This window comes from Eleutherodactylus coqui, chromosome 13 (assembly GCF_035609145.1).
Source record: "Eleutherodactylus coqui strain aEleCoq1 chromosome 13, aEleCoq1.hap1, whole genome shotgun sequence".
Classification (NCBI taxonomy): Eukaryota; Metazoa; Chordata; class Amphibia; order Anura; family Eleutherodactylidae; genus Eleutherodactylus; species Eleutherodactylus coqui.
Genome location: NC_089849.1, coordinates 31,110,412 through 31,128,856, shown reverse-complemented (window position 1 = coordinate 31,128,856; position 18,445 = coordinate 31,110,412). Strand labels below are relative to the sequence as shown.

Sequence of the window (18,445 nt, the reverse complement as noted above, 5' to 3'; positions counted from 1 at the left end):
CTACAGCCCACTAGGATTGAGGTGTGCCGGACCGTCCTGTATAGGCTAGGGTGAGTTATACTACATTTTCCTCACCTCTTACTTTGCATTAAAACCAGTATACGGTATCTCTTTCTATGCTCTATCCCTGGAGCGCTGCCTATAGCTGGTTGAGGACCAATAAGTAAAGATTGATAACTTTTATAGTAAAAACACCAGCAAAGACATGCGTTTCAAGGCAGATAGCCTCTTCCGCAGTCAGGCTGGGATAAATCGTAGTCGATACATAGCTCAGTAGTATTGAAGATAGTCAGTTAGACACCAATCCTGGAGGATATTGCTGCGTGCTGCTAGCTAATTTGGTTAACAGTATCGTAGTATGTAAGGCCAAAAAAAAAAAAAAATGTGTATCCAATTCAGCCTATTAACCCCCAATGTTGATCCAGAGGAAGGGGAAAAAAAACAATGAGGTAGAAGCCAATTTTCCCCATTTAAGGGAAAAACATTCCTGACTCCAATCTGGCAATCAGTATAATCCCTGGATCACAAACCTTTTGAAATTATTAATGATTATAACATATATTATTGTATCTCTCAAGAAAGGCGTCCAGGCCCCTCTTGAACTCTTTTATCGAATTTTTCATCACCACGTTCTCAAGCAGAGCGTTCCATAGCTTCACTGCTCTTACAGTAAAGAACCCCCTTCTGTGTCGGTGTAGAAACCTTCTTTCCTCTAGATGTAGAGGGCACCCCCTTGTTACAGTCCTGGGTATAAATAGATGATGGGACAAATATCTGTATTGACCCCTTATATATTAATACATAGTTATAAGGTCGTCTCTGAGCTCCCATATGTCCTTCTTAAGTACAAGTGCCCAAAACTGTACATAGTCTTTACTCATTGGTCAACAGTTTCTTCGTTAGACAGTTGCGCCCTGTACCAGACTTTTTATGGTTGCCCCAACGCAATAACTTATGGAGGAATTGGATTGTTTGCAAACAATGGACCTGGAAATGGTTTGATTGGAAAGATCTGGCACAATAATAGGGGCCAATCTTTTACCATGGACCCCTCTCTTCTATGTATGTCATTGCGTTTGAGCACTTTTCACATGAAGTTGCCCACCTTTAGTGGACCACATGGTCCGATACGTTCTTTGGTGTTTTTGATTATCTCAGCTTCTCTCAGACCTTTTGGCCAACTTTTTGGAAGACATTGTAGGGTTAATATTTTATGCAAAACTAAAACAATAAAAGAAAAAAAAAAGTACAGTCTAATACAATATCTCCAGACATCTTCAGGCTGACACTACACGTCTTTAGCTGACTCCATCAGGCTATCTCTGCTCTAATGAATCCATGCAGAGTGCTGTGCGATGTCCAGGACAGTGATGGCCCTGTTGTGGTCGAGGATGCCCACGGGCCGTTTCCTGCCTTTGCTGTGTCACACAATAAGGTCACTGTGAGCAATTAGGACAATGAGTCACAGACAGACGGAGGGACCCATCATTTGGCTGATGTGGATGTTATGTCATCTCGAGTTTATGTGAGAACAAAGCTTTAGAGCTAGTCCATCTGTACGGTGATGCCGGCATGTACATCTGCAGGCATGGCTCTATATGTAGAGTAACTGTATGGGGACATGTAGCATCATTCATTGATGAGAATGGCTTAATAGGGAAGCCACATGGAATCCAAATTTCCCGAGGCTTCCCTGCAAAATACAAGATGATATGGCCAGAGGCTCACATTCTAATGGCGGGGAACTGCAGGGAATAGGATTTGTTCACCGCACAGTTTTCTGCATTGGTATCAAAATTATCTTAATCATAGAGGGGGATTACTAAATGACACATAAATCAGGGGATAGATAGATAGATAGATAGATAGATAGATAGATAGATAGATAGATAGATAGATAGATAGATAGATATGAGATAGATAGACAGATAGATAGATAGATATGAGATAGATAGATAGATAGATAGATAGATAGATAGATAGATAGATAGATAGATAGATAGATAGGAGATAGATATGAGATAGATAGATAGGAGATAGATAGATAGATAGATAGATAGATAGATAGATAGATAGATAGATAGATAGATAGATAGGAGATAGATAGATATTAGATAGATAGATAGATAGATAGATAGATATGAGATAGATAGATAGATAGATAGATATTAGATAGATATGAACTAGATAGATAGATAGATAGATATGAGATAGATAGATAGATAGATAGATATTAGATAGATAGATAGATAGATATGAGATACACAGATAGATATATAGATAGATAGAAAGATATGAGATAGATATAAATAGATAGGTATGAGATAGATAAATAGATAGATAGATAGATAGATAGATAGATAGATTTGAGATAGATAGAAATATATGAGATAGATATAAGATAGATAGATAGATAGATAGATAGATAGATAGATAGATAGATAGATAGATAGATAGATAGATATAGAGAGATATGAGATAAATAGATAGATAGAAATGAGACAGATATAAGATAGATAGATATAAGATAGATAGATATAAGACAGATAGAAAGATAGGAGATAGATAGATAGATATAAGACAGATAGAAAGATAGGAGATAGATAGATAGATATGAGATAGATAGATAGGAGATAGATAGATAGATAGAGTATAGTGCTTCATGCTTAGTTACCGTGTAAAAATTCTAGGATTTATTTCCTCACTGATTGCTAATGAAATGTGGCCTAATTGTTATCTAAGTCATAATTGTACCATCCATGTCTTTTATTGAATACATTGAGTAACATACACAGCACAGGGAGAAAAAAAAGTAAGTGAACCATCTCTGTTAATGGCTTCTCAGGGTGCTAACTGGTTGAAAAAGAAGAAGATTAGTGTTTTAAAATGAAAAGGCCAAAGGCCTGACCTTAAAGGGGTTGTCCCGCGCCGAAACGTTTTTTTTTTTTTTTTTTTAACCCCCCCCCCGTTCGGCGCGAGACAACCCCGATGCAGGGGTTAAAAAAACAACCCGCACAGCGCTTACCTGAATCCCGGCGGTCCGGCGTCTTCATACTCACCTGCTGAAGATGGCCGCCGGGATCCTCTGTCTCCGTGGACCGCAGGGCTTCTGTGCGGTCCATTGCCGATTCCAGCCTCCTGATTGGCTGGAATCGGCACGTGACGGGGCGGAGCTACACGGAGCCGGCATTCTGCACGAGCGGCCCCATAGAAGACTGCAGAAGACCCGGACTGCGCAAGCGCGGCTAATTTGGCCATCGGAGGGCGAAAATTAGTCGGCTCCATGGGAACGAGGACGCTAGCAACGGAGCAGGTAAGTATAAAACTTTTTATAACTTCTGTATGGCCGCCTGCAGACGAGCGGAAATCCCGCCGCGGGATTTCCCGCGGGATTTCCGCCGCTGAAAGTCTGCATAGGAGTGCATTACAATACGCACTCCTATGCAGACGGCCGCGGTTTGGCCGCGCGAAATCTCGCGCGGCAAACAAACCGCGGCATGTTCTAATTTTGTGCGGAGCACGCACTCACCTGGCCGCCGGCTCCGGTCTGCGCATGCGCCGGCTGCGCGGCAGCCGGCACATCAAAGAGCCGGGGCCGCCAGGCGCGGGTGAGTACGCGCTCGTCCCTGCAGGCTCTGGGGTCGGATCGCGCGGCGAGATTTCTCGCTGCCGGATCCGACCCGCTCGTCTGCAGGCGGCCTATGGCTCATAATTAATGCACAATGTACATTACAAAGTGCATTATTATGGCCATACAGAAGTGTATAGACCCACTTGCTGCCGCGGGACAACCCCTTTAACTCTATGGGGATGCTGTGGCATACAAGGCATCCCAGAAATATTGATGAACTGAAACCTTCAAAATGGTCCAACATTCCTTCAAAACGTTTTGAAAATTTGGTCTGCAACTACAAAATATGTTTTATGGAGGTGCTTGCTGGTAATGGGGGAGCTACATATTATTAAATTCAAGGGTTCACGTAATATTGCTCCCTGCATTGCGGATGATTACTCAATGTGCTCAATGACCTTAGTCCTATGCAGATGTTATGGCATGACCTGAAGAAAGCTGTGCACACAAGGCATTCCAGAAATATTGATGAACTGGAACACATTTACAGAGAAAAATGGTCCAACATTCCTTCAAAATATTGAGAAAATTTTCTTTTGCAGCTACAAAAAAATGTTTGGCAGGTATGATTACTGCTAAAGGGGAATCTACGCATTATTAAATGATAGGGTTCACTTACTTCTTCTCCCTGCATTGTGGATCATTACTCGATGTGCTCAATAAAAGACATGAATGGTACAACTGTTTATGTGTTATTAGTTACATTGTGTATGTCTATAACTATGATTTAGACAATCTGGGTTATTCCAAAGGGTTCACTTATTTTTTCTTGCAACTGTATACTAGTGATTCTGGGACAAATGCTGTTTATGTTGACTATAAAACCTCTCATTTCTCGTCTGCATTACTCAGCGGTTTGGGCAGAGACTGTGGATCGAGTTCTGTAGATATCAAGCCAAGATTTCTTAAGAATTAATGCATTTTCCACAACTTTAAAGCGGCTTATGAATTGGATGTGCGAACACACTACTGAGAATCCTTCAGTGAATATTTGATATTTCCTGCAGTACAAATAACCTTCCAATGCCTAAAGCAGTCCTAAAAATATTAGTATTAAATGTGCTTTAAGATAGAAAAGAGAGGTCTGATTTTTTTCCCCTCAGAAACAGCACAAATATTAAAGGAGTTGTCAAGTTGTAAACTATTGATGGTCTATTCGTGGAATAGGTCATCAAAAGTAGATTGGCGGGGTCTGTTGCCAAGGACCCCTGCGGATCATCTGTTTTCAAAGCCAGTGCAATCATTCATCAAGCTGATTTCTGCATGAAGCAGACAGCTCCGTTCCCACTGCAGTGGCCAGACGGTTTTATTACAGGCAAAATGGGAACTTTGCCTGTAGTATCAAGCCTGGCCACTGCAGTAGGAACGGAGCTGTCTGTTCAGTGTACAATCAGCTCAGTGCACAAGCACACCAGTTTGGCAAACAGCTAATCGGTGTGGCTCCATGACTGTACACCCCTGCTAATGTAGTATTCATCAAATATCTTGAGGACAGACCATCAGTAGTTTACAACTGAACAACCCTGAGAAAATGTGTATGGAGAGCAGCATCAAGTAGAAGCTATTTCAGAAAGACATCCTGGAATCTTCAGGGAATCCAAATCCAATTATCATCTTTATTGAGTTAAAAACTCCATCAGCATGAACAACAAAACTTGCGACGTTTCGTCCTATGCAAAGGACTTTGTCAAGCATGTTAACACAAAGACAGAGACAGGAATATAAATGAACCCCCCCCCCCCCAATCATACAAAGCCAGAGGGTACCGCCCCCGACTGTGGTGTAAACAGGATTGGACAAAAGAAGGGAGGTTCCCAGTTGGAAAAGGACAGTAATCAGTGCGCTACAGTGTGATGTAGCGCACTGATTACTGTCCTTTTCCAACTTAATACCATCATAATATGCGCTCTATGCGCTTTCATTTCGCCCCTTCGGGCGTTATAGATCACTACTGTATCCCCTGCTTCTTTGGTGTTACCCATTATGCATGTTGTATAGCTCTGCCGCATCACTTCCGGTTTTGACCGGAAGTGACATATCGCTATACTTGAACATCTAGTATACATGGGTGTTCCGCACCTTAAAGGGGTTGTCTCACGCCAAAACGGGTTTTTGTTTTATTCAATAGGCCCCCCGTTCGGCGCGAGACAAACCCAGGGGATGGGTTAAAAAAAAAGTTTATTACTTACCCGAATCCCCGCGCTGCGGCGACTTCTTTCTTCCTTTACCAAGATGGCCACCGGGATCTTCACCCACGATGCACCGCGGGTCCTCTCCCATGGTGCACCATGGGCTCTGTGCGGTCCATTGCCGATTCCAGCCTCCTGATTGGCTGGAATCGGCACACGTGACGGGGCGGAGCTACGAGGACCAGCTCTCCGGCACGAGCGGCCCCATTCACCAGGGAGAAGACCGGACTGCGCAAGCGCGTCTAAAAACGCCAGAAGACAGCGAATTTAGATGGCTCCATGGCGACGCGGACGCTAGCAACGGAACAGGTAAGTGAATAACTTCTGTATGGCTCATAATTAATGCACAATGTACATTACAAAGTGCATTAATATGGCCATACAGAAGTGCTGAACCCCACTTGATTTCACGAGACCACCCCTTTAATTGCTTCCCCACACATCCAGCTCTGATGATCAGAGGATGTGGTGAGGCCTCTATGGCTGTGTTCTTTCGGACCCATTTAGATGCCGGACATGGCACTTCCGGCAATGCTGCTGCGCCTCTGTCTCATTACTGACACTTCTGTTTCAGGTAATCTTGGCCTCTATACATTACACCTGATGTGCTGGGAACCTCCCTTCTTTTGTCCAATCCTGTTTACACCACAGTCGGGGGCGGTACCCTCTGGCTTTGTATGATTGGGGGGGTTCATTTATATTCCTGTCTCTGTCTCTGTGTTAACATGCTTGACAAAGTCCTTTGCATAGGACGAAACGTCGCAAGTTTTGTTGTTCATGCTGATGGAGTTTTTAACTCAATAAAGATGATAATTGGATTTGGATTCCCTGAAGATTCCAGGATGTCTTTCTGAAATAGCTTCTACTTGATGCTGCTCTCCATACACATTTTCTCTATGCTGCATTGGGATCTTTGAAGTCCGGATCCCCTAGGTGAGCGCGCATCTACTGGCTTGACGCCATATTCTATCCTTCTCTCCCTATTTGTGAGCCTATTGGGCTGAAGGTGTGCTGCTGAGATCTTTTGTTTTTAACTGAACAACCCTGAAATCATGAGCCGCTTCTGATATTGCAGTTCAGCCCTATTCACGTGATGAGACTTTGCTGCAGTACCAGATGTAGCCCACGGACAAGAGTGGCGCTGCCCTGTTGTGTAGCTGAAATTTAAAAAATGATGCAAGAGACGATTACAAACCTCTCTTCTTATTGTGTGTGACGCTCCTATGTGTCTCCATAGTTATTGACAACAAACAAACTCTATATAGTTTGATCCTGCATGCATACTCCCTTCTATCAAATTCAAAGGTTTTCTCCATCTGCCTCTACACCTAACTTTCCCGAACTCAGCCTGTCCTGACCTCCGCCAGCTTTCAAACTTCATCTTGAATGCATACTGCCTGCCCTGACCTACTTACTGCCTGTTTACTGCATTGCATGAGCTCCACCTGCACTGAACTCAGACTGTTATACTGACTTTTTCCTTGCTTGTTCCATTTGTACCACACTCTGGTGCTTTTTGATTCAACTGGGTTACCTGTCGCAATGCTGAGACTACTCCTGGGAAACAACTTGAGGGTTCCCTGCAGCAAAGACCACATTTCTCAAAAAGAGGTGAAACCAAGAGAGCCTTAGACCAGCATTCAGAAGTAGCCCAAAGTTAAGGAAAGAAGTATGACAATAGGATCAGACTACACAGGGTTTGCTTGTAGTCTGTTACCATGGAAACACCTGCCTGCATTGAATTATTTTAATCAATTCCTTTATATATCCCAGCTCTTTCTATATATACTTACTGTAGCATATTGTGTCTGCGGTTGTGGTGCACTCTTTCACCGTGACCTCATCCTCTTCACAGAGCATACATGGCAGACATGGGTCCATGTTGTTGTCCACATTTGAGAAGGTCCATTCGGGACATTTTTCACACGCAGTGTTCTGGTTCATGTAACATGGTAGGATCATGCCATATCCCACAGGACACGTATTGCAGTGTACACATTCTCCGTTGTCTTCGTTTTTATAGAATCCATAAGCACAAGCGCACACAGCATCATCGGTCTCCACGCAGGGAGCTATCATACGCCTGTTACCATGACATTCTGTACAAGGCTTACAAGCTTCAGTGTGACTGGTCGTGTCCGAATAGGTTACACCTATGAGAGAAAAGGTAGAAAGTCAAATCAAGGTCATAATAATAGTATTACAGAGTAGCAAGCCCTAAGAGTGCCACCATATGGTGCCTCTGTAAGTGTTGATTGGGAAATATTAGACAATATTACAAATTATGAAGTCTAGTGGTAAATCCTAGGTATTGCACCCAAACTTTAATAAGCTAATAATTAGTAATTGACTGAAATATGCGCATTCATCAGCAACAAAAATGAATGTTGAAATCATGTATACATGGAAAGTATTCTTAATAAGAAGACCCCTAACCTTGTCAAGTTGGACAAGTTGAAGACCCCTTAACCTTGTCAAGTTGCACATGCCAATTGTACCCCCACCTCATTAAATGGAATAAGAAGCTGGAAATCCAAGGTTTTCTCAAGTAGAAAACAGATGCACCATAGATATAGCGGTGGTGACTCATATATGACTCATCGAGCAATTATACTGTATACAAGGCAGGACCAGGACAGATAATAAACACAAGTCAGAAATAAAATGAAAACATACAATATTTATAAAAAAGTTCTAGAAACATTTCCAAACAGTTGCTCATTTGTACATGAAATGCTATATTTCTCACCGGGTCTATTAAAATAAATTTCCATGAGAATGCAAGTAGAGCTTGACTACCAAAGTGTTACAGCCTGTACACTATACAACATTGAAGAGGGTATAGACAGGAAACACCGTACTCTATTGAAGGTTGTATGGAAGGGCACAGTGGAAGAACCCCATGGTAGGACTCCATGTATGGAAATACTCAATATTAGGATTTCATGGATAGAAGGACCCAATGAAAGGACTCTACATATAGGACTCAATGGAAGGACTCCACATAGAGAAGGGCTCAATAAATGGACTACATGTTTGGAAGGACTAAATGGAAGAACTCCATGTATAGAAACACTCAATGGTACAGTAGGACTCCACATATGGAAGGACTCAGTGGAAGGACTCCAGGTTTGGAAGGATTTAATGAAAGAACTCCATGTATGGAATAATTCAATGGAAGGAGTTCACGAAAAGAAGGACGCAATAGAAGGACTCCATGTATAGTATGACTCAATTGAAGAACTTTATGAACAGAAAGACTCAATAGAAGGACTCTAAGTGTGAAAACACTCAATGGAAGGACTCCATGTATGGAATGATTCAATGAAAGGACTCTGCGTAAAGAAGGATTCAATAGAAGGACTTGTATAGAAGGCCTAAATGAAGGAACTCTGTGCATAGAAGAACTCCATGCTTGGGAGGACTCAATGGAAGGACTCCATGTATAGAAAGATTCAATGGAACTACTCAATGTATGGAAAGACTTCATGTATAGAAGGACTCAATGGAATAACTAAATAGATGGACTCCATTTATGGAAGGACTCAATGTAAATACTCCATAATGGAAAGATTTAATAATAGGATTCACTTATGTAAGGACTCAATAGAATTACTCTATGTATAGGAGGACTAAATGCAAGGACACCATGTCTGGAAGGACTCCATACATAGAAGGACTGAATAAAAGTACTCCATGTATGGAAGGACTCAATAGAGGTACTCCATATGTGGTAAAACTCAATGGAAAGACTCCATGTATGAAACGACTCAATGAAAAGACTGCATAAATGGAAGGATGCAATGGAAGGACTCCATGGAAAGACTCCTGTATGGAATGATTTTGTAAAAGGAGTCCTGTATGAAAGAACCCCATGGAAAGACTCCACTATAAAGTGGTACTATATATATACCATCTAACTGCCCTGTGTTTTCTGGGACTGTCCCCTGATTCTCCTGCCTATGGCTGTTAGGGCATGCTGAGTGTTGTAGTGTTGCAACACCTAGAGAGTCACAGATTTGAGACTGCTGGTCTAAATGTTCTTATAGTTTCATTTTAGTGACCCCTCCCACAATATAAAATTCATCCTATAATCTGTATCACTGTCCTCCATGGGCTTGCCCTTGTGTATGAATGCAGGTGGCACACTAATACCCATTTCACATCATGCTCTAAATGGTAGCGCAAAGTCATACGATATGTGTAATATAAATTTCCATTCTAATAGAGGAGACAATTGTCTGTGTGGGCGAGACACATTCTAATTAATGGCATAATGTTGTAATAATGCCAGGAATGGAGGAGCACAACTGGCCATAAAAGGACCATTTTCTGACTAGTGTTTCACCTTTCTGGAGACAAGATTCCCTACAGGCAATTTTCATGTATCAACCATGTAGGGGCCATATATTAACAGAATTATGTAAATGTAATGCCTGTGTGTCCTATGTCTATGACAGTTTATCTTCTGAATTTGTATACTATGAAAATACATTAAAATAATGCAGCTGAGCAGCAGTGGTTCCTTGGTTGGAAAAAGGCACCACACCCTATCACAGGATGCATGGTGAGCCTATTCCCATACCATTTATTGTAAGTAACTACCACCACTAGAGGGAACTCACCAAATTTATTGTTGTGTTCAATGGGAGCTGATTAAAAAATCTGTTTTATGTAGCTCCCCCTAGTGGTGGCTGCAAAAGGTCCAAATTTTATCATTTACTTCTATTTGACTTATTTACTAATACTTAAAAAAAAAATAAACAGTGTAAACCTAGGCCAGGCTCACAGGACCGCATAGGATTGTGCATGCGAGAGGCCCCCAGCGTATTCCAACTGTGGGCCCGGATGGTAATCTTCTGTACGCCACTAAACTGAATTGCGTATGGCCACCTTGTTCTGTTTGTATTTCCTGCGCCGTCACTCAGCGATGACACGGGTACCCCCAGCCCACATGGAATGTTAATTGCGTATGGCTGCGGGTCGGATGCCTCCATTGACTTCAATGGAGGCTGTCCATGCGGATTCCCCAGCAAAATAAAGCATGCTGCAATTTTTCTTCCGCTCACAGAATACGCAATTTGTGTCCGTGAGTGTGAAGGCAAAAACGAAACTATATACATTTCATTGCCTCCGTTTTACAGCGGAAAGTGCAAGCGGACGACAATCGCAGATTCCGCAATTAAAATCTGGTCGTGTGAGACCCCCCCTTAAAATTCACCAGTTTCATCACAGTAGCTCTGCTGAATGATAAATCTATCAAATTGTAGGACTGTCTAGTCTTAAGTTTGACCACCTCTTAGATACTTTTTTTGTCGGACAGAAGAGCTTTTCAATCGCACAAAAAAAATGGAAATGAATGCCTCGCTAAACGTTATCAAGCATATCCATAGTTTGACTGCATTATAATCTACGGGTCCATTAACCGCTATGTTTTCATCCATTTTTTGGAGTAAAAACGTGTGTTTCACGGATGACCATATAATAGTGTAAAAGGGCCCTAAAACATAATAAATGTGGCGCAAAACATGTCTGACAGTGTTCTGGCGCGATTTTCTCCCAAAAACTTTTGAAGTTTCAATAGTAAATAGGCGTCTATGTTTGCGCTGATGTTTTGGAGCTCTGTATCAGGAAAACGGGATTCCAACCTCTATAAAAATGTAATATGAAGTTAATCAGCACAGAATGGTGAACCGAAGAGTGACATAAAGGACAATCTACAGCGTTTTATTACTAGTTTGCGTCCGTGACTGTTCATACATTCATGTATTACTAGTTTGGCCGGGCTCACACGAGCGTAAGTTTACCACGTATTACGCATTTGCGTATGAACTTGCAGCAGGGGCTGCAGAAGAAAACAAGCTGTCGACTTGTGTAATATATAATATCAGAAGAGGATACAGGGGGTCAGGCCCTCTAAAGCTGGGGTCACAGGGGACGGAATCTCAGCAGAACTTCTGTGCGCACTTTCCGCACGGAAATTCCACCAGCATTTTTAAATCTAAAACTAAACAGCAAAGTGGAGGAGATTTGCAAAGATCTCGTTCACATGCTGCCGACAGTCCGCTGTGGACAAGCCACGCAGACACTGATATGCGGCGCGGAATTCAAATCCGCACATGTCAATGGTATCGCCATTTTCGCTGCGGACTCACTTCTCTCTATAGGTAGAGATATCCGAAGCAGAATACTGGCTTTTTAAATCCGTGCCAAATGCCGTGGGAAGAGGCGTAACTTGAAGCTTCTGGGCCCCAATGCAAAACCTGTAACGGGGCCCCCAACTATAATGCTTTATTAATAGTACTGGGCTCCATATATGGAGAAGAGGGGCCTTAAGGGCCCCCTAAGGCTCCTGGGCCCGGGTGCAACCGCATCCCCTGCATCCTCTATAGTTACACCCTTGGCCGTTGGTTTTGAAGCAGCCTTTCAGTTGAGGAAATCTTGCAGAATTTCCGTGCGGTCCCGCTGCGTTCATTCAACGAGATTTCCGTCCCGTAGGAACCCAGCCTTATAATTCGCATGCAGAACTGGCTAAGAGCCATGGCTAAGCCCCAAGCAGCACCCTGTGTGATACAGGCCGACGTACCCAAAACCTTACCTTCCTATTAGAACATTGATTTTACACTGAAAAGCTAAAAGAACCTGATGATGTTTATCAGACCGATTTCATTGTGCTTCGCACATGGCGAAGGTTCAGAATGTCACAACTATTTTGGCAGACTTCTGACAGACCGCAATTTGGCTCAAACTAAGAAAACTGATATTAACAAACAAAACAATTAGAACTTTATCTACTGAAGAACTTCAGGGGCCGCGGTGTACGAATGTCCTCTCACATGATGGAGATATATAGCCAGAGAGTGCGGTACTTGTATCCACGGCCGTCGCCGCGTCTCCTCTTGTGTTTTCGGCTCCCACAATCCACCTTTTTTCCGCAGTTAGATACACGGCTCCCGGCAGGCCGAGCACCTGACTTGTGGTTTTGTGGCTGCAATCTCCTATTACGCTCTTAATTTAGGTTTTTTTTAATGATTTTCAATTTTTAAAAAAGGTCAGTTAAGAAGAAATACTTATACAGATAGATCATTCCAGAAGTGTTATGTTTATAGCTGGGGAAAGAGTTTAAATATCATCACTTGTGTGCATGAAGATAGATAGATAGATAGATAGATAGATAGATAGATAGATAGATAGATAGATAGATAGATAGATAGATATGAGATAGATAGATATTAGATAGATGGATAGATAGTAGAGATGAGCGAGTATACTCGCTAAAGGCAATTGCTCGAGCGAGCATTGCCTTTAGCGAGTATCTCCCCGCTCGAGACGGAAGGTTCGGGTGCCGGCAGCGGGCAGGGAGCTGCGGGGGAGAGCGGGGCGGAACGGAGGAGAGATCTCTCTCTCCCCCCCGGCTCCCTCCAGCTGACTACCGCTACTCACCGCTCCCCTGCACCGGCACCCAAACCTTCCGTCTCGAGCGGGCAGGTACTCGCTCATCTCTAATAGATAAATATGAGATACATAGATAGATAGGTAGATAGGTAGATAGATAGATATGAGATAGATAGATAGATAGATAGATAGATAGATAGATAGATATGAGATAGATAGATATGAGATAGGTAGATATGAGATAGGTAGATATGAGATAGATAGATAGATAGATATGAGATAGATAGATAGATAGATATGAGATAGATAGATAGATAGATATGAGATAGATAGATATGAGATAGATAGATATGAGATAGATAGATATGAGATAGATAGATATTGGATAGATAGATATTAGATAGATAGATACGAGATAGGTAGATAGATAGAAATGAGATAGATCTGAGATAGATAGATATGAGATAGATAGATAGATGATAGATATTTCTAAATGTCTTTAAATATGTACTATGAATTTAATCAGCACAGAATGGTGAACAGAAAAGTGACATAAAGGACATTCTGTAATATTTTATTATTAGTTTGGGTCATTATGTTTCTGACAGTTGATTTTCCGAATTTGCATGCTTAGATGATACATTGAATTAATGCAGCTGAGCAGCAGTGGTTTCTTGGTTAGATAAAGGCATCAGATCCTATCACAGGATGCTTGGTCAGCCTATTCCCATACCATTTATTGTAAAAAGCCACCACCAGAGGGAGCTCACCAAATTTATTGTTGAGTTCAATAGGAGCTGAAGAAATCTGTTTTATGGGCCCCCCCTAGTGGTGACTGCCAAAGGTCAGAATTTTATTATTTACCTTTATGGAAATTATTTACTAATACTGTCTAAATGATAAAAAATGTAAACTTAGACTAGACATTAATCAGCACAGAATGGTGGACTGAAAAGGGACATAGAGGTCAATCTTAGCATTTTATTATTAGTTTGGGTGCGTGACTGTTTATACATTCCTCCAAGTCTGTCAGACATTTATAGTGATATGCCTGGGTAAATGAACTTGTAATTTGCAGCAGGGATCGCAGAAGAAAACAAGCTGTCAACTTGTGTAATATATAATATCAGAAGAGGATACAGGGGGTCAGGCCCTCTAAAGCTGGGGTCACATGGGACCGAAATCCTGGGAAATCTCGCAGAATGACCGCACAGAAATACAGCTTCAAAACCGGCCGCCTCTCGCCACGGATTTTGGAGCAGCTTTGCCAACTGCATTCTGCTGCAACCATCTCTCCCCATAGAGAGGAAAGCGTCTGCCGCAGGAAACAGGAAAAGAATTGACATGCCGCTTCTTTTAATCCCGCACGGCTTGTCAATTTCAGCGCGGCGTGGCCGCAGCATGTGGACGACATTTTTGTAAATCTCGTCCACTTTGCTGGCTAATCCCGGGATAAATGCCACGGGCGGAATTTTCGTGCAGAAAGTCTGCACCGAAATTCCGCTCCAATTGCGCCCCATGGGAACCCAGCCTTATAGTTCCCATGCAGAACTGGCTAAGAGCCGTGTCTAAGCCCCATGCAGCACCCATGTCATAGGGACCGACGTACCCAAAACCTTACTTTTCTATTAGAACATTGACTTCATTCTGAAAACCCAAAAAAACAGTGATGGTTTATAAGACCGATTTCATGGTGCTTCCCACATGGCGAAGGTTCAGAATGTCACAATTATTTTGGCAGACTTCTGACAGACCGCAATTTGGCTCAAACTAAGAAAACTGATATTAACAAACAAAACAATTAGAACTTTATCTACTGAAGAACTTCAGGGGCCGCGGTGTACAAATGTCCTCTCACATGATGGAGATATGTAGCCAGAGAGTGCGGTACTTGTATCCACGGCTGTCGCCCCGTATCCTCTGGGATTTTCTGCTCCCACAATCCACCTTTCTTTCTGCAGTTAAATACACGGCTCCCGGCAGGCCGAGCACCTGACTTGTGGTTTTGTGGCTGCGATCTCCTATTACGCTCTTAAATTGAGGTTTTTTTTAATGATTTTCCAATTTTTAGAGAAGGTGGTGTAAGAAAAAATACTTATGCAGATAGATCATTCCAGAAGTGTTATGTTTTATAGGCGAGGAGAGAGTTTAAATAACGTCTGAAGATAGATAGATAGATAGATATGAGATAGATAGATAGATAGATAGATAGATAGATAGATAGATAGATAGATAGATAGATAGATAGATAGATAGATAGATAGATAGATAGATAGATAGATATGAGAGATAGATAGATAGATAGATAGATAGATAGATAGATAGATAGATATGAGATAGATAGATAGATAGATATGAGATAGATAGATCTAAGATAGATATATAGATAGATAGATATGGAGATAGATAGATAGATATGAGATAGATATGGAGATAGATAGATAGATAGATAGATAGATAGATAGATAGATAGATAGATAGATATGAGATAGATAGATCTAAGATAGATAAATAGATAAGATATAGATAGATAGATAGATAGATATGAGATAGATAGATCTAAGATAGATAGATAGATAGATATTTATGAGATAGATAGATAGATAGATAGATAGATAGATAGATAGGAGATAGATAGATACATATGAGATAGATAGATAGATATGATATAGATAGATAAATATGATATAGATAGATATGAGATAGATAGATAGATAGATAAACTGACACATATTTCCAAATTTGGCAATGCTAATATGTATTTAGCCCGTCAGTAAAGTGTGTTTTAAAATGACAGATTGTAGATAGATATGATATAGATAGATAGATATGAGATAGATAGATAGATATATAGGAGATAGATATATAGGAGATAGATAGATATGAGATAGATAGATAGATATATATGAGATAGATAGATATGAGATAGATATGATATAGATAGATAGATAGATAGATAGATAGATACTACATTTTAGATGGATGGTTGCCCCACTGATCACCTCCTTAGCTTTCGCCAAACATTGCTCTCTACCTTCTTAATGTCACCCCAAGAGTGGCCCTGAAAACAGTAACATTCTTGAGAACACCATTCCTGGTCTATATATAATACGGTATATTATGCTTCTATTTTCCCTATTGGATTTTCTAAGGGAATATAGTCATAAATCTGGCCAAGAGCCACAGTGAGCTGATGGGGGGCGCTTACTAATTCCCTATTAGTTCACGGATTAGTGGTGACATCATGGAGTAATCTAACGGTCTGATGATGTTACTTATCAGCAGTGAACCCTCCCCACCGTCACCTGCAGAGCAGGCAATAGGCACATTCATACATCATTCACGTTTTCTGCTGTTTTCAGACAAGCGTCCCCTGACGTTGACAGTGGTCTGGCAAGCGCAGATCCTAATTGTTGTCATTCACTATTTCTTCCCACAGTGAATGAGAAAATCAATTCAAGATGTTGTAAAATCTGGCACAACGTGTTATGTGCAAACAAAGGAAAGTGATTTCTCTTCTGTATTTTATGTTTCCACCACTTTCTATTGTTAAACTATGCACTATTTATATTTCCACTCCCCGGCTCATTGACTACTATGTCAGCAAGAATGTATGCAATATCTAACTTCATCATCACCCTACGTCTTCACCGCACTGTGTGGGGCAGGGGCATTGATTGATGGGAGGTTACAGAGTGAGGGGGAAGCATAGCTAATTCCAAAAAATGGCTGCCAAAAGGATTTGATAGGAAATTACCATGGTTAGCAGGAATCGGAAACAGGGCTAGCGCCAGTTGTATGTGAAGACTTGGGTGACAGAATGTCACATCTGGTACAACTGGTTAGAATGACCGGAAATCACAAATTCTGGGTCCAAACACGGAGTCAAATTGGTGGCAGGTGATCCTGGTTTTTCCACGCTAACAGTATTGTAACGGAATGCAGCGAGCATCGTAGAAATATGTGAAATAATTAATCAGAACTACACGATCTGGACTGGTCCTTCAAGCGGAGCACCCACCCCAAAAAGGATGACCCCACTGCAGGAGATAGACAGAGTACGAGTCTCTGATGCACTGCCGAAACCTGACACTAAACTCTCTAAAGACGCAATACACTAGATGTATAACAGGCAACCTTTGCACCAAGAGGCCGGTCTAAATACTTTTACAAAGAGACCAGTGGAATGATTGGGCTGATAAAAAACCCAGCAAGTCTATTAGCACTGGCAACAGAGGGAGATGTTACTCCATCATTGTCCAGCTCAATATGCATGCCTGGCTCAATACATGCTCTAGGGCTGCCATATTGAAGTCACTCCAGACCCATTCACACAACCTGGAAGTGACGGCGTTATTAGTGCCGTGACACAGTGTCATATTGGTCACTTTCTTGTCCATTGTCAGTTTGACAAGCATAAAATATGTTTATTGATTCCCATGGGCTCTCCTTCTGTTAGGCTGTTCCTGGTTGGTACCAACAGCTTTGTGAACTCTAAATGGACAACCTTTGATGTTTCCATATCTTCAGATAGTCAAGCACTGGCTTCAATGGATCCATGGCCTTTGAAAATCTGGTCTGTGCCCATATGGAAGCCTACAGAATAAGGTAAGTCAAAAAAGGGTCAAGATGTATATGGAGAATCCCTTTAAGGATTTAGGAAGAAACAGCTCAACAAATCTTGGACATCCTATCATCATAAGGTCATTATTATGCAGGTTTTCCATAGTGCCTTTCCTTAAAGAGGACTTGTCATATTCTCAAGTCAGTAGGGCTGGCTGCATAACTTTACAGCTGTGGCCTCACTGACTCTAGCGATGTCTTTTGTGAATGTGTCAAGTGGGCGATTCCCACTGCTTACTGTTAATGGGTGGCATCAGACTTGAGTGACAGTGAATGGTGAAAACAGCCCACTTAACACTTTCAAATCTAAGAGATGCCCGTATGGGGAAATGGGGGTAAGTATAAACAAAAGAAAGATTTTGTTGGAGTCAGTTGGTCATGTCTGCAAAGTTATGCAGATAATAGGTGAGATCCAAGAGTTGGGACTCAAGCCTATGTGGAAGACGATGGTCCCCTGACTCTCCTTCAACCTACTTAGAGGACCAACACCGGCGACATATAGCAGAAGACCAAATGAAGTGGTACCCATGGTTTTCTGTATTGAGGTCTACCGGGTAACTGAAAGAACTGATCACGCAATAGGCATGCTCTAAATATTTTAGCTAGG

The 18,445-nt window shown here is 41.7% G+C and overlaps 1 protein-coding gene across 1 annotated transcript in view; it reads right to left on the bottom strand.

Annotated features, from left to right (window-relative positions):
* The window catches only part of NGFR (nerve growth factor receptor), a 77,208-nt gene that overhangs the window by 10,101 nt on the left and 48,662 nt on the right, over window positions 1-18,445 (bottom strand). The window contains exon 3 of the mRNA XM_066587834.1: window positions 7,614-7,973. Within this exon, the coding sequence (XP_066443931.1) occupies window positions 7,614-7,973 (360 nt within the window). The remainder of the gene's footprint in view (window positions 1-7,613; window positions 7,974-18,445) is intronic.